Source organism: Amia ocellicauda, chromosome 8 (assembly GCF_036373705.1).
Source record: "Amia ocellicauda isolate fAmiCal2 chromosome 8, fAmiCal2.hap1, whole genome shotgun sequence".
In the NCBI taxonomy this organism is placed as follows: Eukaryota; Metazoa; Chordata; class Actinopteri; order Amiiformes; family Amiidae; genus Amia; species Amia ocellicauda.
Window position 1 is genome coordinate 43848934 of NC_089857.1, and position 24112 is coordinate 43873045.

The window sequence follows — 24112 nt, forward strand, 5'->3', positions numbered from 1 at the left end:
CGCCGTACAGAGACCAGACTGCAGATCAGTTTAATGATCTCACTGTCCAGGAAGAGACGCCGCCCGTAATCTCCTCTCTGTCACTTCTGTTAAGCAGAGAAGATACGGGCCGACGGCGGTTAGGATCAGACCTGTCCCCTTGACAGCTCAGACGAGAGCAGTTTCCAGTTTTGAAAGGAATTCAGCTGCTTGAAGGGACAGATTCAGTAAATAAGAGTATATATTCAGATCTGTCACTTCAGATTAATTTGTAGGATTTTTAATTATCATTATTCAGTAAAAAAAGGTGTTAATGAAACATTGCATCTAGTTGTCGTCAGTAGTTCTGTGGGTTGGTTTATGTGAGCCATCGTGAGTGTGGGATGACGAGGAAAACCGTTTTCATTTGGTTTCCTTTGGGTTTTTTGTTTTGTTTTTGTTCTTTTGGGTATTATTTTCTTGGTTGTTTAAGTATCATTTAAGTGTCTTGGCTCTCACCGAGGACCTCACTCTCAGACGCGTCAGATTGCATGCTGCCTAAACGCAATACTTCACCGTTGTTGTTGTGGTCTGACTGCCTGCTGTGCAGCCTTTTGTAAATCAAGCCGTATGTAGTTGTGTTGAACTTCAAATACATATTTCTTTACAAAAAAGTACATTTTCCCCACAATGGGCTGCGTGGGTTTTAGCTGTTACTCTTCCTGAAGGAGGTTGCCTTTCGTTGGCAGTCATTTGTGGCACAGTTTGCTTAATTGAAGTCATTTTATGCTGAGGGCTGCTAATGAACAGCACCTCGTTGTGTGGGGCGTGTTGATTTAATGAAGTACGGATGCCAGTGGATCTCTCTCGGCTGCACGCTGTTGATTTTCAGACTGAACACCTCGAGTGGAGAACTGCAGCTGAGTTTTATTATTTTCTACTGCAGGGCTGCGAGTCGGCCGCCTCCTTTCATTAATCGAGTTCCCGGTGTTTATCTCGGCTGCCTCCTCTCTCCCTCCCTTCGGTATCGCGGTGTCAAGGGGCCTCCCGCCCGGTCTGTCACGTTTCTCACTTCCTCGCGAAGCGCGTCTCCTGTAATGGAAGGAGCAGCCAAACACTGAGTCAGATAATTGCTTTGCAGCCAATTTAAAGATTGGACTGATTTTGAGGAGAGTGTGACCAGAAATACGGCCCTAACTCTGATGAGATGTTTGGCGTCCTCCATGCTTCCTCACACCTCCCCTCATTAGCCACAGCTCGGTGCAGGTTATGGCAAAGGATGTGAGATCAACACCTCACGCTTTAGCGCCGGGTGAAACGATGCTCCTATTGAAGTCATTATTTCGTGTTGTGATCAAAACCCATAGCGATTTATTTTCACTGGCAGTTCTGATGAGTTTTCGGAGTGATACTATAGACTTCTATATCTGATGCATCTTTAATTAAAAAGGTCTGTCAGTGTAATAAAGCCAGAGGCTGCGTTCTGTAAACTCGTTGATCTAACTCAAATCTGTCAGTCTTGTTTGATGTCTAATGGCTTAATGTTATATTGGTTAAATGCATTTTATTAATTATTTATATATATATATATATATATCATTATGTGTGTGTGTGTGTGTGTGTGTGTATATATATATCTATATACACTCACCTAAAGGATTATTAGGAACACCTGTTCAATTTCTCATTAATGCAATTATCTAACCAACCAATCACATGGCAGTTGCTTCAATGCATTTAGGGGTGTGGTCCTGGTCAAGACAATCTCCTGAACTCCAAACTGAATGTCTGAATGGGAAAGAAAGGTGATTTAAGCAATTTTGAGCGTGGCATGGTTGTTGGTGCCAGACGGGCCGGTTGGAGTATTTCACAATCTGCTCAGTTACTGGGATTTTCACGCACAACCATTTCTAGGGTTTACAAAGAATGGTGTGAAAAGGGAAAAGCATCCAGTATGCGGCAGTCCTGTGGGCGAAAATGCCTTGTTGATGCTAGAGGTCAGAGGAGAATGGGCCGACTCATTCAAGCTGATAGAAGAGCAACTTTGACTGAAATAACCACTCGTTACAACCGAGGTATGCAGCAAAGCATTTGTGAAGCCACAACACGTACAACCTTGAGGCGGATGGGCTACAACAGCAGAAGACCCCACCGGGTACCACTCATCTCCACTACAAATAGGAGAAAGAGGCTACAATTTGCACAAGCTCACCAAAATTGGACAGTTGAAGACTGGAAAAATGTTGCCTGGTCTGATGAGTCTCGATTTCTGTTGAGACATTCAGATGGTAGAGTCAGAATTTGGCGTAAACAGAATGAGAACATGGATCCATCATGCCTTGTTACCACTGTGCAGGCTGCTGGTGGTGGTGTAATGGTGTGGGGAATGTTTTCTTGGCACACTTTAGGCCCCTTACTGCCAATTGGGCATCGTTTAAATGCCACGGCCTACCTGAGCATTGTTTCTGACCATGTCCATCCCTTTATGACCACCATGTACCCATCCTCTGATGGCTACTTCCAGCAGGATAATGCACCATGTCACAAAGGTCGAATCATTTCAAATTGGTTTCTTGAACATGACAATGAGTTCACTGTACTAAACTGGCCCCCACAGTCACCAGATCTCAACCCAATAGAGCATCTTTGGGATGTGGTGGAACGGGAGCTTCGTGCCCTGGATGTGCATCCCACAAATCTCCATCAACTGCAAGATGCTATCCTATCAATATGGGCCAACATTTCTAAAGAATGCTTTCAGCACCTTGTTGAATCAATGGCACGTAGAATTAAGGCAGTTCTGAAGGCGAAAGGGGGTCAAACACAGTATTAGTATGGTGTTCCTAATAATCCTTTAGGTGAGTGTGTGTGTGTGTGTGTGTGTGTATATATATGTGTGTGTGATAGAGAGAATGTGAGTATTTATTTTTAATACCTCTTTGCGTCTCTGGTTGTCATGTCACATTGTTACACACACACTGTATATAGACACAGAAATGTTCTTTCCATGCGGAGTGGCAGGCAGCGCCTCAGTCCGCCGCCCGGGGTGACGGTCACACGCAGCGACTTGTCCTCATAGCGCCGACTTGCGCCGCCACCGCTCTGTGCCGTCAGTGCCACGCATGCCCTCTCTCTCCACAGGCCAGCTAGAGGTCATCATGGACCGGCGCCTCATGCAGGACGACAACCGCGGGCTGGGCCAGGGTGTGCAGGACAACAAGGTCACGGCCAACCTGTTCCGCGTGCTCCTGGAGAGACGGGCAGAACCGAGAGAGGTACGGGCCCCGGCTCCGCGTGTGCATGTGCGTGTGACGCATGTGATGTTGTGCTTTTAATCTCATGCTTTCCTTCACAGGGAGACGACAGCCAGCCGCTGAGCTTCCCCTCCCTGCTGAGCCACATCACCTCCCTTTACCTGAACCACCCCGTCCTCCCCATGGCCGTCAGCCTCCACTTCGGGGCCGTGTCACTGTCGACCTTCAGCCCCCTGCTCTCCTCGCTGCCTTGTGACATCCATGTGGTCAACCTCCGCACCATACAGGCCCAGGTGAGACACAAACAGACACAGAGAGAGAGAGAGACGGACAGAGATGTGACTTGATTGATGCGCTGTCCTCTCGTGCCAGAGAAGAGTCTTCTCTAATGACGTCAGGGTGGGGGGGTGGTTTCTATATGAACGTGCCGACCCAATTTGTTCAATTATTCATTAAATGGATCGACTGGGATGTCAACTGACACGGACGTGGCTCAGCGATCGGGCCACTTACAGTACAGAACCTACCACAGAAAATGTGGTCGGCAGAGATAAAGTACCAGGCTGTTTATACCTGTGGACGCTTGTGTTGAAGGACAGGAGCTGAAGTGAGAGGAGAGACTTCCATACAGCACAGTCTCCCAACAAACATAAATCTACAGGCTAGAGAGCCAGCATCTTACAAACCGACACAATTAAGGGTTGTGAAAAGTCAAGGAATAGATCTCTCCTCTGTTCGTTTGGTTCGATTGTTTCCTTCGTAGGTGTCTATCTAGGTCACAGTTGTAGTGGAGAAAGTGCGAGAGGATATCCGAGCTGTCTGTGAGGAGCATTTCCACCGAGGGTAATTAGTCCGGAGGGTATTTGAACAAATCGCTCAAGTCGAAAGCTGTCGGACGCCACAGAACGGAGCGCAGGCGGGAGAGTCGCCCCACTCGCATTTTCCAATAAAAATGCAATTTGCGCTTATTTTATTATTAATGTGTTTGAATTAAACAAAGTTTAAATATTAATTAGAATCGTTTCAAGTCTCGGTTAAAACACCAGCCGGTTTAAATATTCAAAACGCAGTTTAAAATTCATTTGTTATGCAGATTCACGGCGGATGATTCAGAACATATGGTGAATACGGCTGCGGTGAAAGGCTTTGTCAACTTCACTTGATCTGCTTACATTGCTCCTGCCCCCGTAAAGGAAACCTGGCTTTCACTCGTTTCTTTTTAATATTAGTTATCTGTCATACAGTGAGCGGCGACTTGTAGAAAAAGAGAAATGCAGCCATAACTCACGAACACACATAAACACAGTGGAGGTAAATGTGTTACCAGATGAGTCTCTTTCCTTACAGAGAAATCCTGCTGCAAAGATGGGTTTTATTTATTCCCAATTTAATTTTACCGCCAACCGACTCTGATTCACCAGCTAAATTATCGTCCCGACAGAGAATTCGACCAAAAACGTTGCACATTGTGTTGAGTTGAGTTGGTTCTCCTGTTGAAGCTGTTATACTAACCAGACACTCGATTTATATTGGATATTTTTGTTAAAGAAAAAAAGGGAATGGAGGGGAGGAATTATACTAAAGATAGGACTCTGAAGAGCTGCAGGTCAGGCCGAGACGTATTGGTTTTATTTCATCAGACTGCCGTAACTTTCCTACCGCTGAGGTCGAGGAGTTTGTAGGATCGCGGCGGTGAGAGAGAGATCCGATTTCATAAACGGTGCGACTTTAAAGTTAAGGCGCCTCTCGGGAGGACAGGTCCGGGGCTCGGGACTGCACTGACGAGGGCTTCTCCTTGTTTTCTCTGCAGGAGGGAGTCGGTCCATCGGATGAAGCCGCCTTGATTCTGCACCGGAAGGGATTCGACTGTGGATTTGACACTAAAAACACTGGGCTGCTGTGCTCGACCACTCACGGCAAGGTAATCTGCCTGGAGAGGTAGACTACGGCTGTGCAAGCCTGTTTACAGACGCCTATAGCTAAGAATGAAAAAGTGAATGGAGAGAAAAGTATTTCTAATATATATAATAAATTGCACATGGGTTTTGCCAGGAGCCCAGCTGAGGTTGTGTCCATTGTTGCTTTACCCGTAATTTAACCCTTAATTAAAGTAATACATTCCTAAATCAGAGCCTTTTAATTATTTTAAACTGCAGGGGGTTTAAATTAAGTATACAATTGTATAAAGAACTTCTCTTATTAAGGAACCAACTGTGTATCAGTCACACACTTTAAAAAGTAAAATGTAAGCTAATTATTAGTTCAATTAAGGGTTCAATTAAGTAATTGAGAGCTCGGTTGGAACAAAAACCAGCAGGACAGGGGGTCCTCCAGGAGCAGGGCTGGGAGCCCCTGCTCTAATGATAATATATCATTATTTCCTTGTCTCCCTGTGCAGTAAACCGCTGGTTAACTTGCATGTTTTGTATACCAGTATACTTGAAGAATAACACAATTGTGTGTGTGTGCACCTTTTGATTTCTTTCCATCGCAGATTCCTGTGGACCAGATGTTCAGAGAGATGAAAGTGCAGAGCCTCACCCCCGTGTCTTTATCTCTGATGCACACCCCCGATCAGGGCGGGAACGCAGACGAGATCCAGCTGAAGCCGATGGAGATCAGCACGTACCGGATCCGGCTGAGATGAGGCCGAGGCCCCCCCCCCGTCCCCCGGCCTTCCCTGTGCCTCACGTCAGACTTGTCAATACTGTGAAAAAGAAGAAAACATTTCCTTTCCTCCATCTGGATTTGCTCGTCCCTCATGAGCATCGAGACTGTACCCTGACGCCCTGCAGCCTCACGACGGACCCTGCAGTCGCACCCTGTTCTTCACCGTCTCAGGTTCAGCAGTTGCCTCAGTTTTTTATCCTTTTTATTTTTTTTTAAACAAACTAAACAAGATTAAGGGAAAATACATCACTGTGCTGGAAAAGGATCGTCTTCAACGGCGGGAATTCCTCTGAAGATGCGGTGCTGGGAGTGAGTGAGTGAGCGAGTGAGAGGCGTGAGAGTGAGACGTGTGAGCGAGGGAGTGAGAGGCGTGTGTGAGTGAGACGAGTGAGCGTGTGTGTGAGTGAGAGGCGTGTGAGAGCGTGTGTGTGAGTGAGACGAGTGAGCGTGTGTGTGAGTGAGACGAGTGAGCGTGTGTGTGAGTGAGACGAGTGAGCGTGTGTGTGAGTGAGACGTGAGAGTGAGACATGGGAGTGAGAGGCGCGTGTGTGTGAGTGAGACGAGTGAGCATGTGTGAGTGAGAGGCGTGAGAGCGCGTGTGTGTGAGTGAGACGAGTGAGCGTGTGTGTGAGTGAGACGAGTGAGCGTGTGTGTGAGTGAGACGTGAGAGTGAGACATGGGAGTGAGAGGCGCGTGTGTGTGAGTGAGACGAGTGAGCGTGTGTGTGAGTGAGACGAGTGAGCATGTGTGTGAGTGAGACGTGAGAGTGAGACATGGCAGTGAGAGGCGCGTGTGTGTGAGTGAGACGAGTGAGCATGTGTGAGTGAGAGGCGTGTGAGAGCGTGTGTGTGAGTGAGACGAGTGAGCGTGTGTGTGAGTGAGACGAGTGAGCGTGTGTGTGAGTGAGACGTGAGAGTGAGACATGGGAGTGAGAGGCGCGTGTGTGTGAGTGAGCGTGTGTGTGTGCGTGAGACGAGTGAGCATGTGTGTGAGTGAGAGGCGTGTGTGTGAGTGAGACGAGTGAGCGTGTGTGTGAGTGAGACGTGAGAGTGAGACATGGGAGTGAGAGGCGCGTGTGTGTGAGTGAGACGAGTGAGCATGTGTGTGAGTGAGAGGCGTGTGTGAGTGAGACGAGTGAGCGTGTGTGTGTGTGAGTGAGACGAGTGAGTGAGACATGGGAGTGAGAGGCGCGTGTGTGTGTGTGAGTGAGATGAGTGAGCGTGTGCGCGAGTGAGTGAGTAAGTGAGAGTGCTGTACAATGTCATGGCAACTTTCGAGTGGATACAGGATCTGCTGACCAGGTGAATGGGGTCCCGTCTGTGCCCCAGCAGGTCTGCTTATTGGCCGCTCCTTGGTGATCTGATACAGCTGGATTCTGGGAAATCATGTGCAATGATTAGAGAGTCATCCACCCATCGATCGCAACGGAGGATTTCACTAACGATGGAAATGGGGATAATCCACAAGAGTGAGAATGGGGGGACACTTCTCTTATTCCAAAGTTGCCATATGGAATTAAAACGTGCCTTATTTTTAAATTTCTTAATGAATCTTTGTGTATCTGTTCTTACCGGCTCGTCTTTGTATCTCGTTGTGTCCCGTCCGCTCTGTCGGCCGAGCAAACGAGAGGAATTCGCAAACACGTGACCGGAGTGAAATATAACCCACTGCGGTGGCGCCGGGGGAAGTCACGGCACACGTGTGGACACCGGCAGTTCTGTGCGTTTGTTTTTGTAATGCGGTGTCTTCGTTAAGGCCTGTCGAGACACCTTTCTTTCCTTTTCGTTTTTTAAGTGGGAGAGACTCGGGGAGTAATTTTGTCTTGTTTGTGGGCAGGGTGGTGGGCTTTGCTTTGTAGGTTGGGAAATGTGTTTATATGTTTGTTTTGCTTTGGGGAGCGGGGGGGTGGAGGGCAGACGTGTAATTTATCAAGAAAGTCGGCTTTGCAGTGAGTTTTCTGTACTATGAAATTTACCATCGATTTTTTTTTTTTACATTACTGCTTCACATGGACCAAATTTAATTGGAGAGGATTCTGTTTTTAATACATTTTTGACAGATTCCACGGTTGTATTGATTTAATACTGAAAACAGCAGTTGACTATTTAACAGTCATAGTTATATAGTGACTAGGGGTGAGCAGGAGTGAGGCTGTTTGCAATAGTTCTCAGTTGAAAGCTTTTATTTCAGAATCGCCCCTTTAACTCGTGAAATGACTATTAAAACTAATAGAAACAGACGCATTTTGTTCTAATGATCCTTTGGCCTTGTACCTTGGGGTTAAATGAGTTTGATAAGCCTTTAAAAAAGAAAATGTAAAACAGTTTAAAACATTGTCAGCCACTGTAATCTGACTTTTAAATCTAATATTTGTCTTTGCCACCAGTATGTTTTAACCACATCATCAAATCAACAGTTAAAGGGGAGTTTAAGATATAAAAGCAGTTTTAAAAACATTTTAAAGGACACTGTTGTGAGAGCAGGATCTCGTGCAGACCCCCGCCAATCAATCCTGAGAAAAGCAACTGCCCCAGATCAGAGTGCATATTAACTGATTTCTACTGTGGTCATTGTTTTTAAATGTAATAAAGTGCACTTTTTCTCTGAGTTTCCGGCTCCACCAGTTCTGTCTGTTCATTCATATCTCAATTCACAGGAAATGCGCTGAACCTGCGCTGCTTTCTTATTGAAGTAGTGATGCGAGGGCTTCAGCTGCGATGCGTTCACTGGGTTTTGCACCTTTTTTCCCCTCATTCGAAGCAATGTCCTCCTGATGTGGCGGTGGGGCCGAAGCTCTGAACCCCGAGTGTCGCTTTATGTGTCTGGTTGAGTTCGAGTTCAGTGCAGGATGAAACGCGTGACCTGGGCTCGTCCTGTGTGTAAATCATATGACCTTATTTTGGCAAATATATACTGAAATGCATATACCTTCCTAACTGAGAAATGTAGGCTTGTGCTAAAGGACTGAAGGAGACCGGTTTGAGGTTCTGTGTTTACGACAGGCCTGTGCTCACCAAAGCACGACAGATAACACGTCCATGCTAGAGCCCCCCCCACCCCACTGACACACGGGCTGCCATGCCCGTCCACACAGACACCAGCACCACATTGCAGCTGAAGATTCATTTTGTGAATATATTCCATAGACCAGGGCAACACACCCAAATACAAATACATGCTGTTAACAGAAGTGTTACCTGGCTTCTCCCTCAGCTTGATAACAAACAAGAAAAGGTGACTTAAAACTAACTTAATGACACTTCAAGCCATGTTTGGTCTTAAAAGAAAGAGCATTATCTACACCACCTTTGGACCATTTCTATTTCACATACAATGCAGCATTAACATTTGGTGAGAGAAGTATTCACGCATCCTAAATGATCCTCCACTGACGCGGGCATCAGACCCCCCTGGGATTCCAAGAAGACTCTGAGTTAACGTCACCGAGAGAGAACACCTGGCTGGTTTGGTATCGGCTGTAAAGTCCTGCTTTGAGGGACTTGAAAATGTAACTGATAGAACTAAAACTTGATGATATAGAGAGTTAGAAACTCTAGGTAACATTTGAACCATTTTTCACATTTCTTAAAGTCATCACACCCCAACACACATTCTGTAGGAATCAAGGGAGAGGAATGGCAAAGACTGCCTCGATTCAAATTTCAATTTTATTACCCCAAACCTGACTACTCAGAAGTTTGGAAGGAAAGAAAAAACTGGGAGTGGAAAAACTTGGGAGAAGAAACCAAGGAGACAAAATCCAGGAAGACTGAACGGAACCAGAACCAGAACTTCTCCACCAAAAACCTGAAAGATTTGCACACGTCCTCAAGTGGACGCAGTCTGCCAGACCTCCCCGCTTTCGACCGTCTGCATCACTGACTCTCAGTAAACACACAGGTAGTGTATTCTGTGTACTAGTCAGAATTAGGTCAATCACAATTACATAAATCCTAGTTGTGTATGGGATCTGAATTGTAGGATCGGGCAGCGTAATCATAATACTGGTTTGTTATTTTACCTGTTTTGTGCCTCAAGTCAAAACTCGAGTATTGGATAGATCTCATCTCATTCTCACTCTTAATATTCTCCACCCTGCTTGTCTCTATCCTATCTTTGCAAATACATGTTGTCTATTTACATTTTTAATAAACCTATATCTGTAGAAAACGAAACAGCCTCAAGGTCAATGCATGCAGATCAACCTCACCGCTACTCTGGGCTCGTATTAGTAAAGTATTGTGGTAAGTTGCATTTTAACCTGGTCTTGTTTTCAGAGGACTTGACCGCTGTGGGTTGTAAGTGGGGGGGTCTCTAGATAACAGGACTTTATTCAGCAAATATAATTTCTTCTGATATTTGATACCAGATAAAAACAAAAACTCCAGTTTTAAAGTCCTGGGCCAATCGAAAGTACTGACTAATAAAACAATAATGATAAATTAAAACAATTTGTGCATTGCAACATTTTGGCTGTATCTTATCAGATAATTTCATTAAACTATTTACAACTGCCTTTAAAAATGAAACTACAGCAACAACATCCTGCCGTACTAGTGGCCGGTGTGTGCGTCGGTGCTCAGCTGCGCATTATTGACGCACAATCCCACTGGCTGCGGTGGATTGTGATCGTGGCATCTTCTAAACAAATCCACAAACTCGTGCGCCGGGTGTGATGGCAGAAACGGGCCTGTTTACAATTCCTTTTCTAACAGGTGCCAAAGTTCACTCAGTATGAGCTGTGTGGCTGTGCGAGGCCTTCAGTGGTCATAACAATCGGGGCAGTTTCTGATGATGTGAACCATTCCAAACACTCCCCCCCCCCCCCCCCCCCCAGTTTTCTAGAAGCAACTTCACCAATATTTCAAGACCAAAGATGAAATGAAGTTATTTTGAAGACATGTAATTCCCTCCCACATTTTTTTTTCTTCTAGCAAAACAAGGAAATAGTTTTTTTGTTTTGGTTCCATGTGCTCTGACACCAGTACTCTTTCCACAGTGTTTTTATTTGATTAGAAATGGGATACGGTGAATGGATTTAGTTGCTTGCTGGACAATTACTCAGTTATCATCTCATAAACATTTAGACGTCTTTCTCTAAATACTAAAGTGTAGAAAACGGTTGCACCCTAATAAAGAACTTCTAGACAAAAAATGGGAAAGAGAAGAATGTTGTTTCACCCTGTAAACAAGGTTTTATTGTTTTCTATACAAAATATATCTGGTTTCACTGTGTCTATGCAGTATATATTTTTGAGTGTTCTTTTTTTTTTTTCTGCAGATTCCTCCCGTATTCATTTGTGTCTATATTGGGACGCTTGATTTTAATTTTAGTAAAATATTAGCATTTACATAATTAATTGTTTTGCCAGACATTTGCAATTCTTTATTAAATAAAAAGCTTGCGAGGGAACAGAACATGGTCACTGGGGTTCTCAAATTTTAAATACAACAAGGAAAGCGCTGTGAGAAATGCAAACACTGAGCACATCACATCTAGTACTAGGGCCTGTGCTGTTTCTAATCTATATTAATGATCTGGACTCTGGGATAGTTAGCAAACTTGTCAAATTTGCAGATGATACTAAAATAGGTGGCTCAGCAGATACAATCTCGGCAGCACAGGCTATTCAGAGGGACTGAGATAATATTCAGTTGTGGGCGACACCTGGCAGATGAAATTCAATGTGGACAAGTGCAAGGTATTACATGCAGGTAAAAAAAAAAGCCCACTATAATTACACTATGGGAGGAATAGAACTAGATGAAGTAACGCATGAGAAAGACCTAGGAGTCTATGTGGACTCCTCACTTTCTCCATCCAAACAATGTGGGGAAGCAATAAAAAAGGCAAACACAATGCTAGGGTATATTGTCAAAAGTGTAGAATTGAGAACAAGGGCAGTGATGTTCAGACTGTACAATGCACTAGTTAGAGCTCATCTGGATACTGTGGACAGTTCTGGGCTCCACACAAGAAAGATATCGCTGCTCTAGAGGCAGTTCAGAGGAGAGCAACCAGACTTATTCCAGGTCTGAAGGGAATGTCCTACTGAGACACTGAGGAACTGAACCTTTTCACCCTGGATGCGATGTGGCTGAAGAGACAATTTGGGAACATTCAAAAACAGACTGGACAGGATCCTTGATCACTTAGTTATTAATGGACACCAAACGAGCAGGATGGGGCGAATGGCCTCCTCTCGATTGGACACTGTCTTATGTTCAAGAATCCAAAACCGGACAATCCCTGGGCTGCCGTCATAGCTTCCTCACGTTGTGGGCTTTGGAGCCATCCTCCAGCGATCTGTATTATCATTTCAATACAACTGCCATTGATGAAGCAATGATAAAAGCAAGAAGCCTTCAACAGTTCTCTAGTCTCACAAATACGCATCACTCACAGTGACGGAAGCATCCCTACAAAACAGACAAGTGTTTTGTGTTCCTTGTGAGAGAGTGTGTGTTTATAGTCAACCTCGAGTGTATAATAAGGACCGGAGCCGGTTTCAGTCTGGGTCACAGCTGGCCAGACTTGTTTGGATGATGACTTGTGTAACACAGATGCATTATTCGGCCAGAAGTAATAAGACGCACAACAGTCCAGGTGTGTGTTGTAATACAATGAAGACCAGTGTGAACCCAAGACATGGCCTGGGTTCATGGTTTGCTTTGAATAGAGCATCATGGTCTTCTGCAAATAGTCAGCAATATCAGATGCTATAGGCCATGTTTTTTTGTAGACCAGACTTTTATACGACTGCTTTGTGGATCTGGAAATAATGTAACGTTTTCCTTCTGTGATAATTTATGGGTATTTTTTAAAAATGTAAATGTTACAGAAGCGCCTGTAATTGAACACCGAGTTTCTCCGATGTAATATTGCTCTCTAGCATTGTGAAGACTGTGACCATTTTAAAATTCAGCCCCTTGCCTCCCTAATGATGATATGGATGGAATAGCTCATGTATGTAATGATGTGCTCAGAAAGCATAAATTTATAATGAAGACCCTAGTCTGTTTTAACACGTTAGAAAGGGTAAGTCAGCGCAGAGCAAGAGCCAAGGATATATCTTATTACCACTAACAAGAGGCGACTAAATTGCCACCCACACCAAATGAATCTCCCCCATTTGATGAATGCAGGTGTGAGAGTGTGTGTGCATGTGTGTGTGAGAGAGAGAGAGATTGCGTGTGAGTTTATGAGAGAGTGTGTGTGTGTGTGTGAGGTTTAGTGAGCTCTTAAAATGAAGCCCGTGCTTTAATAGGAAAATGAGCTGCTCCCGCACGCCTGGACACATGATTAATGATCGGAGAAATGAAAAGTGAGTCGAACCTCCATTAGGCATAACAAATACGAGCAAAGGCATCCGTGGCTTAAAACACTCCATCACAATTCCTCCAAGATCGGTCAGCGGCGCTGTGGCGACTCAAAGTCAAACTCGAAGAATAACGCCGTGAAACACTGTGTCTAATGCCTAGTGCTGGCGATCTTGGGAAGATGAAGATAACTATTTTTTAAACTATGCATTTTGACAATCTTAGATTTTGGCAATTAAATACACATTTGTTGACATTGAAGATGAGAGTATAGGGATAATAAATTCAGTGTGAAATAGTCTGATGCAATCATCCTCTGAATACGGTACAAAGGTATGTTAATCAGTTAAATTAAGAGCTGGACAAATAGGGCCGATCAGAATTTAAAAAGTTCTCATGGTGGCATTAATACACCAATTTAAGGGTTGATTTGATTTTGATTTGATGGAAATTGGGCTTCAAGGCATTCAAGACAGAAAACAGGAGACACTTCTTCACACAGAGAGGCGTCACAATCTGAACAAACTCCCCAGCGATGTGGCTGAAGAGACAATTTGGGAACATTCAAAAACAGACTGGATAGGATCCTTGATGTCTCCTCTCCCAGACTACGAAGACGCCTCCATTGAACCGATCAATTCGCTGGATTGCATCTCAAAACCACGGGATGCTGTCGGGGCCGAGCCGCTTGAACAGCGCAGTTTGCACATGCGTCCCTCTGTCATTTGTCCCTAAGAGAGAGTGTGGTGCTGATCTCCAGCTTTGGCTTTATCGGCTGCCACTGTATTTAAAGAAAACCGTAGCTAATCTCCGGGTTCGGAAGCCTGCGTCACTCTCGTCTTTTTCATGCTTGCTTGGCCAGGAAATTGCATTTTCCTCAAACACCGGAGCACGACAAGCTGCCTTTCATGAGTGTGTGAAGAAATAAACGGACTGTGAGAGGTGTCAGCTGATGCAGTTGATTGACCTTGACTTTGTAGTGATAATGAAGTGGCCAGTGCCACGCCGGGCTTTTGAAAGACATTCAACCCACTGATGTCTGGACCGATGCGAGGAACGATGTCACAGCGTGGAGCTACACACCGAACGCTTGTCAAAGAACACTTCAGATAAAAGGGGCACAGAAAGTTCTGCAGTCCGCTGGTATTTCTGTCTGGCATTGATCTGCTCCAGAGAACAAACTAGTATTGACAGGCAACGTCCTGAAGAGATTTTTCAAAGAGATGTACGGAGACGAGAACATTGTTAATTTATTAAGGGCTGCCTCTATCTTCTTTGGAGACCCTGTCACTCTGGAGCACATCAGACAATACACTCAATCTGCGCGCCCAGCGTTCATAAGCTGCACCGTTTAAAGCACTTTGTTAGATCAGATGCACATCGTGTGTTAATCCAATTGGGGGAAAAGTGTGCCATAACGAAACACTATACAGATGCATCTTCCTATCTTTTTTCCCCTGACAGTTTCTGTGATCAGACAATATCTATTATTTCTTTGCAAGACAATTGGAGATCACCTGTCCGAAGAGAGGAAGAAAATAAAGCGAGGCAGAGGTCAAAGTGCAAGTCTGCATCTATTAAATTAGGGCATAAATACAATATTCATTTAGACATATTTAATAGCGGGGAAATGATCCCTGTATCCTACCAAGCTAGGTGCCTCTGTGAATACATTTGATCTCCACCTTGGCCAGGTGAAATGAGGGCTGAGAGTAAATCACATTTCAGCCAGTAAGAAACTACCGAGCAGGACCCTCAGTCACTGTTTGTCACCTTTTATCTCCCATGATGCCTCGGCCACACAGCACAGTACCAGACAGACAGCTTACGAACCGGCTTGCTTTAAACCTCTCCCCTGAATTCATATTAACACAGAGGACAGAAAGCGAGAGCAGGAAAGCTGAACGCAAGCAGCAGCCTGGCGCTAATAACAGACCGGGGGCAGAGGCCTGCCTTGTCAATGGACAGTAGTAGTGATCAGCACCACGTCGCCCTTTGTTACAATTACTGCTCATATAACACAAAGTATTAAATACAGTGGGGGAAAAAAGTATTTGATCCCCTGCTGATTTTGTACGTTTGCCCACTGACAAAGAAATGATCAGTCTATAATTTTAATGGTAGGTGTATTTTAACAGTGAGAGACAGAATAACAACAAAAAAATCCAGAAAAACGCATTTCAAAAAAGTTATAAATTGATTTGCATGTTAATGAGGGAAATAAGTATTTGACCCCTTCGACTTAGTACTTGGTGGAAAAACCCTTGTTGGCAATCACAGAGGTCAGACGTTTCTTGTAGTTGGCCACCAGGTTTGCACACATCTCAGGAGGGATTTTGTCCCACTCCTCTTTGCAGGTCCACTCCCAGTCATTTAGGTTTCGAGGCTGACGTTTAACAACTCGAACCTTCAGCTCCCTCCACAGATTTTCGTTGGGATTAAGGTCTGGAGACTGGCTAGGCCACTCCAGGACCTTAATGTGCTTCTTCTCGAGCCACTCCTTTGTTGCCTTGGCTGTGTGTTTTGGGTCATTGTCATGCTGGAATACCCATCCACGACCCATTTTCAATGCCCTGGCTGAGGGAAGGAGGTTCTCACCCAAGATCTGACGGTACATGGCCCCGTCCATCGTCCCTTTGATGCGGTGCAGTTGTCCTGTCCCCTTAGCAGAAAAACACCCCCAAAGCATAATGTTTCCACCTCCATGTTTGACGGTGGGGATGGTGTTCTTGGGGTCATTCCTCCTCCTCCAAACACGGCGAGTTGAGTTGATGCCAAAGAGCTCGATTTTAGTCTCATCTGACCACAACACTTTCTCCTCTGAATCATTCAGATGTTCATTGGCAAACTTCAGACGGGCCTGTACATGTGCTTTCTTGAGCAGGGGGACAATGCGGGCGCTGCAGGATTTCAGTCCTTCATGGCGTAGTGTTTTACCAATTGTTTTCTTGGTGACTATGGTCCCAGCTGCCTTGAGATCATTAACAAGATCCTCCCGTGTAGTTCTGGGCTAATTCCTCACCGTTCTCATGATCATTGAAACTCCACGAGGTGAGATCTTGCATGGAGCCCCAGACCGAGGGAGACTGACAGTTATTTTGTGTTTCTTCCATTTGCGAATAATCGCACCAACTGTTGTCACCTTCTCACCAAGCTGCTTGGCGATGGTCTTGTAGCCCATTCCAGCCTTGTGTAGGTCTACAATCTTGTCCCTGACATCCTTGGACAGCTCTTTGGTCTTGGCCATGGTGGAGAGTTTGGAATCTGATTGATTGATTGCTTCTGTGGACAGGTGTCTTTTATACAGGTAACGAGCTGAGATTAGGAGAGTCCCTTTAAGAGAGTGCTCCTAATCTCAGCTCGTTACCTGTATAAAAGACACCTGGGAGCCAGAAATCTTGCTGATTGATAGGGGATCAAATACTTATTTCCCTCATTAACATGCAAATCAATTTATAACTTTTTTGAAATGCGTTTTTCTGGATTTTTTTGTTGTTATTCTGTCTCTCGCTGTTAAAATACACCTACCATTAAAATGATAGACTGATCATTTATTTGTCAGTTGGCAAACATACAAAATCAACAGGGGATCAAATACTTTTTTCCCTCACTGTATGAAACAAGGCTGCCGATATAAATGAATAGCTGCACATCATTGAGGAACATGTTGCAGGAAATGATACTGTTTTACCATCAATACCAACACAATGTGATATTCTGTGTCATTAAAAGTAGATCTTTTCCTTAGATATGAAACAGATGCTGAACAGAGACCCATGTGATCTCACCTCAAAGCGCAAACAACCATCTTCAGTTACAGACACACACTGCAATGCCAAACCAAGGCCATTGTACATGATGTACTTTGACCACGTTCAGGAAGCTGATATTCAATACAGTGAGGATGCAGGTGAGTGCATGGTTTACATGGGAGTAGTTTAAGGGTAAGAAGTCTTTCACTCAGACTACAATTGTGCAGTTTATGTCGAAGGCAGAAATATCTTGCTTAATGCTGCACTGCATCTGTAATTTTCACTATAGTTATTTGACAGTGTGTATTCCTTATTTTGCAGGAGGGAAAATTCATTTTTATCTTTAGAAATGGACCTTTATTTATTTTAGTCCCAATAAAACCTACTTAAGAGTCTATTACCTGGAGAATAAACGACAAAAAGCAAACGAGAGTAAAGTGTCCTGTGTGTCTGCTCTGCTGCCAGCGTCCTCGGTGGAAAGTCAAAGTGTTTACTGAATCTGTAATTGTAATTTCTAAGACAAAGGCAATTTTCATTTCCTCTTGCCTCATAGCCTGGAATTATAATTTATATTTATTTATTTTTCATGTATCGACCCCACAACATCCTAGTGAAATAAATATTCTGGAAATGTGCAGAAAATGTATTGAAACTGAAATTGCTCAGTTGGATAAGTGTAAGAGCAATCCTTATCCAATCATGATCTTTCATTTTTGTATTTTATATATATATATATATATATATATATATATATATATATATATACATACACCGATCAGTCATAACATTATGACCACTGACAGGTGAAGTGAATAACACTGATAATCTCGTTATCATGGCACCTGTCAGTGGGTGGGATATATTAGTGAACATTTTGTCCTCAAAGTTGATGTGTTAGAAGCAGGAAAAATGGGCGTAAGGATCTGAGCGACTTTGACAAGGACCACATTGTGATGGCTAGATGACTGGATCAGAGCATCTCCAAAACTGCAGCTCTTGTGGGGTGTTCCTGGTCTGCAGTGGTCAGTACCTATCAAAAGTGTCCAAGGAAGGAAAAGTGGTGAACCGGCGACAGGGTCATGGGCGGCCAAGGCTCATTGATGCACGTGGGGAGTGAAGGCTGGCCCGTGTGGTCTGATCCAACAGACAAGGTACTGTAGCTCAAACTGCTGAAAAAGTGAATGCTGGTTCTGATAGAAAGGTCAGAACACACAGTGCATCGCAGTTTGTTGCGTATGGGGCTGAGTAGAATCACGAGTTCAAGGTGTTGACTTGGCCTCCAAATTCCCCAGATCTCAATCCAATCGAGCATCTGTGGGATGTGCTGAACAAACAAGTCCGATCCATGGAGGCCCCACCTCGCAACTTACAGGACTTAAAGGATCTGCTGCTGATGTCTTGGTGCCAGATACCACAGCACACCTTCAGAGGTCTAGTGGAGTCCATGCCTCGACGGGTCAGGGCTGTTTTGGCAGCAAAAGGGGGACCTACACAATATTAGGCAGGTGGTCATAATGTTATGGCTGATCAGTGTATATATACATATTCACAATAAAAACTTGTGGTGTGTAGATGAGTGGAACAAACTGAGGCCCAGACACAATATCATGCAAATAACACGGGGGAGTAGGCTTTTACACCCCCCTTTTAAATATTTAGCTCTAAAGGACAAGAAAGTGATTAGATGGGCTGATGAGTAGCCTCCAGCAAATGATGTGTGAGTGAAATAGACTGTAGGGTTTTCTCTTCTGTTTCAGTATGAAGGTTAAATGACAACACTTGAATATACACTCACCTAAAGGATTATTAGGAACACCTGTTCAATTTCTCATTAATGCAATTATCTAACCAACCAATCACATGGCAGTTGCTTCAATGCATTTAGGGGTGTGGTCCTGGTCAAGACAATCTCCTGAACTCCAAACTGAATGTCTGAATGGGAAAGAAAGGTGATTTAAGCAATTTTGAGCGTGGCATGGTTGTTGGTGCCAGACGGGCCGGTCTGAGTATTTCACAATCTGCTCAGTTACTGGGATTTTCACGCACAACCATTTCTAGGGTTTACAAAGAATGGTGTGAAAAGGGAAAAACATCCAGTATGCGGCAGTCCTGTGGGCGAAAATGCCTTGTTGATGCTAGAGGTCAGAGGAGAATGGGCCGACTGATTCAAGCTGATAGAAGAGCAACTTTGACTGAAATAACCACTCGTTACAACCGAGGTATGCAGCAAAGCATTTGTGAAGCCACAACACGTACAACCTTGAGGCGGATGGGCTACAACAGCAGAAGACCCCACCGGGTACCACTCATCTCCACTACAAATAGGAGAAAGAGGCTACAATTTGCACAAGCTCACCAAAATTGGACAGTTGAAGACTGGAAAAATGTTGCCTGGTCTGATGAGTCTCGATTTCTGTTGAGACATTCAGATGGTAGAGTCAGAATTTGGCGAAAACAGAATGAGAACATGGATCCATCATGCCTTGTTACCACTGTGCAGGCTGCTGGTGGTGGTGTAATGGTGTGGAGGATGTTTTCTTGGCACACTTTAGGCCCCTTAGTGCCAATTGGGCATCGTTTAAATGCCACGGCCTACCTGAGCATTGTTTCTGACCATGTCCATCCCTTTATGACCACCATGTACCCATCCTCTGATGGCTACTTCCAGCAGGATAATGCACCATGTCACAAAGGTCGAATCATTTCAAATTGGTTTCTTGAACATGACAATGAGTTCACTGTACTAAACTGGCCCCCACAGTCACCAGATCTCAACCCAATAGAGCATCTTTGGGATGTGGTGGAACGGGAGCTTCGTGCCCTGGATGTGCATCCCACAAATCTCCATCAACTGCAAGATGCTATCCTATCAATATGGGCCAACATTTCTAAAGAATGCTTTCAGCACCTTGTTGAATCAATGCCACGTAGAATTAAGGCAGTTCTGAAGGCGAAAGGGGGTCAAACACAGTATTAGTATGGTGTTCCTAATAATCCTTTAGGTGAGTGTATGTTTATCTATAACAAATCCAGTGTGTGAGAGAGATAGTGTGTTTATCTGTGCTGTTTTAATGTTATTAATACTACATTGATTTACCTGTAGGGTGACGGAGGGTGAGAACAGTAATTCTAGTCTGCATTTTGAAACAACCCCAGTATAGAAACGCTGTGTGTGTGAGAGAGAGAGAGAGAGAGAGAGACACTTGGAGTTATTCACTAACAGCAATGCATAATAATGTTACTGTGTTTCCATGACAAAGTCAATTCAGACAGAGTGCGTTGTTGCTCACAAACCAGACTTGTAGGATTTATTATAGAACATCCCATTTGTTTTGGAAGCGATTGCGGACAGAATATAATTTGTTGCTTTCTTTCCCCCCCACTCTTTGTTCCTGATGTACTTTATTATTCCACACGCTGCGATGTCACAGCAATCGCAGTCCTCTGGGACGAGCCGCAGCGCCTCGGTTGTGTGCTGATCAACATCAGGACCGTATCCTGCCACTGGACCAGATCATCCGATTGCAGGCTGTGAAATCTAGAGGGATGAAAAACCTGACTGGAGACAGAAACGCCTGATTGATCCGGGGATCAGTTTAAATTTACACTGTGCCAAGCTGACATGCTTTTAATGAAACCGAAATTGAGTGCAAATAAAGGGGTTTAACTTAAATATAAATGCAGCGCCGTTTCAAAGGCACAACCAGGATGATTGCCCGGCTGTTCTACTCGAGCGCTTTTGACACGAAGACAACAACCAAATGAGATGTGAAGGCGAGCTCAGATTAATAAAATAAAGAGGATATAGGCTGTTTCTCTGTCAGTTTATAACTTTAACATTTTGGCTGGTTTTCTAGACCGTAAAGCAAAAGAAAGCTGATTGCCTGGTCCTGTAGTTGGAGAAATACTGTGTAATTCATGTGTGTGTGGACTGGCAGAGACCGCTCTGGTACACAGGTGTTTGTGGCCATGTTGTGCTGCACGGTCAGGCGTACTTCACCTGGTTTCATCTCCATATCATTTTCACCTGTAAAACCTGTTTGGAGCGAAATCCAATAATAACACAAGAAGTAAATAGTCGCATCATTGTTGAAAGTTCATATACAAAAGCTAGAACGTGTATGGATTTCCTTGTCTGATGTTTAATATGGTTTATCTGAGCACTCAAAAGGCAAACAGGGAGAGTCTCAGGCGATTTTTAAAATCATATATTTCATTTTGACAAAATACTCAGAACAGTGGTAGGCTGTACGCCATGGTGGAGAGAAATGTAATGAGAGAGTTTGAAGAATTTTTGGTTTTCGAACAATGATTACGCTTTACCTTCTCTTGTCATCTTGCTGTGGTTCAGAAAGCCAATAAGGGTCACGCTTAGCTGGATAGAATAACACCACTTTGTACTTTCGATACGTGATTAAATTAATTATCCGTTGCAGAGCACTTTCGGTTTATGAAAAATTGTTTCTGCCGTTCCCTCACTCTTTAGTTTAATCAATTTTTCAAAAGAGGATGGAAACAAATGGTAATTAATTTGGTCCGGGAGAGAGGAGCTGTTTACCAGTACAACAGAGTTGAATTACTGATGTTCCACTTCCCTCTTTAAGTCATGGGAAAAAGCCAACTAGAACCACCAATGTTTACATTTACTTTGATTTCGTAAAACTTCTGGTAAAGCTGATAAAGTTGGGTAATCGGGGCAGTAGTGTGGAGTAGTGGGCAGGGCTCTGGACACTGGAGCCCAGAGATGTGGGTTTAATCCCAGGTGGGGGCACTGCTGTTGTACCCTTGAGCAAGGTACTTTACCTAGACTTTCTCCAGTAAATGCCCAGCTGTATAAATGGGTAAAATGTAAAAAATCCTTGATCACTTAGTTATTAATGGACACCAAACGAGCACGATGGGGCGAATGGCCTCCTCTCGATTGGACACTTTCTTATGTTCTTATTTTCAATAGGTGGCGTCTGTCTTATAATTTAAACAAACCTTCAAATGTTGCAAATAAAGGTGATGAGATACCGGTCGCATCAGAAAGCTACAAAACAAGGTAAATGGATAAACAAACCCTGTTATTCAAATGCATCTGACGAAGAAGAATGGACTAATTTATGCCAACACTTATGACGTCTCAGAAATCACAACGGCAGCAGAACTGAAGTATTTATTTCCAGGAGCATAATTATAATTTGCGTTTTTAGAAACCGTTGGATATCTCTTCAACTGTTCATGTTCATTACGAGCCGTTACAGGAACTTGACCTCCCGGTAATGTAAGGCTCAGGGCTGATGAATTACAGCCCTCCATGTAGACACTAATAATTCCTGTTGGGAAATTGAATGTGGCAGAAGCATTTTCAGACATTGAGGATCATGAGATAATTACAGAGACACGCAGCAGACTGACGGCAAAATAGGAACTCCATGCTGAAGTGCTTCTTATTTTTACCTGAGCCTGACACTGATGGTTTTGAATTATACAACATCAACAATGAAGACAGCTTCCCTTGATCTACTACCTTCCTTTTTTAATATCACAGAATTGTTTTTTTAGTCTGCCAACAAAAATGCAGTGAGACGAGTATTTATATCGTTTCATCCTTCTGTGTTTATTTCACTTGGTATTTACCTCTTTGAGTGCGTTATTGCTTTATAGAGGAATACTTGATTCTGTGTTCTGCGGTTTACGCACACGATCTGTTCCGGTTAGTATTTTTACCGCAAAAGCAGGAGAGTAATGAGAAGCAGACGACACATAGAGGGGTTATGTGTGTTAGTATTCTCGAAATGTCCCAGTTTCACTTTAAGTAGTGTAACTGTTTCCTTCGGGCTCTGGCGAGATTCCTCACAGACAGACGCACAGAGGAGCAGCTGCCAAACTCCGCCTCGTGTGTTTACAGGTATCCTTCTGCTAGACAGAGACAGAGCAATAGGAGAGAGGTGTCACTGAGGCCATGACGAAGACAAACCGGTGGACAGGCGAGCAGACGCAGACCCGTGCCGAGGTCAGGGAGCCCGGGACAGGACTTGTACACAAAACATTCAACCCTGACCAGAACAGAAGTCTACGTTCTTATGACCTTCTTGAAAATATAACCTGTATAGATGCATATGACTTCAAGTTCACAAATGCTGTCGTATTTTACCGGCACACACTGCTTTCTCTAATCTTGTTGTCCTTTCCAAACACCTCCCTTTGTTTCTCAGACTTCTCTCCTACAGATGTCAGATGATTGGGCTTGTGATCAGGTTAGCGCTGTCTCTGGAGACACTGGTTATGAGGCCATAAAACTCAATCTTTTAGCTGCGCCCCCCGGGTCCTCATATTCTTGTGAGTCGCTTGGCCTAAATATCTCTCACTTTGTCAGTCCTCTACAGGCCAATTATAACTGTGTGTCCTACTAAAGCCCCTTTGTCTGGCTCCGTGCGTTTGTACGTTTCCCACTTGCTATGAGACAACAGCCATTTTGGCGAGGACCATTTGACACACAAGGACATGGCTGCTGTCATCACCAAACGCAGATCTGAGTTGGTGTGAATTGTTTTATTAAACAAAAAAACATTCAACGAATGGCAGACTGTGCGACTGACATCTGTCCAGGATGTAGTAATGTGTCTGTGATAGCTCGTGATAGCTGTGAACGCTCAACCGTAAGATTATGAAGTGATGATAGCAAGTCAATGTCTGAGCCGGTGAGATGGTGGTTTTCACTGCGAGAGACGCCTGTCTGACAGGGGAAAGCAAAGTAATCTAATATAACACCCGGAGAGAGGCACGTGACTAATTAGCTAAAAGAGACCGCTGAGATTATGATTTTCTTTTCTTTTTAGGAACATCAGAACATAAGAACATAACGGTATGTGACCAGTATCTCATCACCTTTATTTGCAACATTTTAAGGTTATTTTAAATTATAAGACAGACGCCACCTATTAAACATAACAAAGTGTCCAATCGAGAGGAGGCCATTCGCCCCATCCTGCTCGTTTGGTGTCCATTAATAACTAAGTGATCAAGGATCCTATCCAGTCTGTTTCTGAATGTTCCCAAATTGTCTCTTCAGCCACATCGCTGGGGAGTTTGTTCAGATTGTGACGCCTCTCTGTGTGAAGAAGTGTCTCCTGTTTTCTGTCTCGAATGCCTTGATGCCCAATTTCCATTTGT

The 24112-nt window shown here is 44.0% G+C and overlaps 2 protein-coding genes across 2 annotated transcripts in view; one reads left to right on the plus strand and one right to left on the minus strand.

The window, feature by feature from the left end:
• The window catches only part of man2a1 (mannosidase, alpha, class 2A, member 1), a 94418-nt gene extending 85929 nt beyond the window's left edge, over positions 1-8489 (plus strand). The window contains exons 19-22 of the mRNA XM_066711586.1: positions 3100-3233; positions 3314-3505; positions 5023-5133; positions 5707-8489. Of these exons, the coding sequence (XP_066567683.1) occupies positions 3100-3233; positions 3314-3505; positions 5023-5133; positions 5707-5859 (590 nt within the window). The 3' untranslated portion in view covers positions 5860-8489. The remainder of the gene's footprint in view (positions 1-3099; positions 3234-3313; positions 3506-5022; positions 5134-5706) is intronic.
• An 11819-nt stretch (positions 8490-20308) lies between these two features.
• tmem232 (transmembrane protein 232) overlaps positions 20309-24112 on the minus strand; it is a 28988-nt gene continuing 25184 nt past the window's right edge. The window contains exon 14 of the mRNA XM_066711589.1: positions 20309-20492. Coding sequence (XP_066567686.1) covers positions 20469-20492 — 24 coding nt within the window. The 3' untranslated portion in view covers positions 20309-20468. The remainder of the gene's footprint in view (positions 20493-24112) is intronic.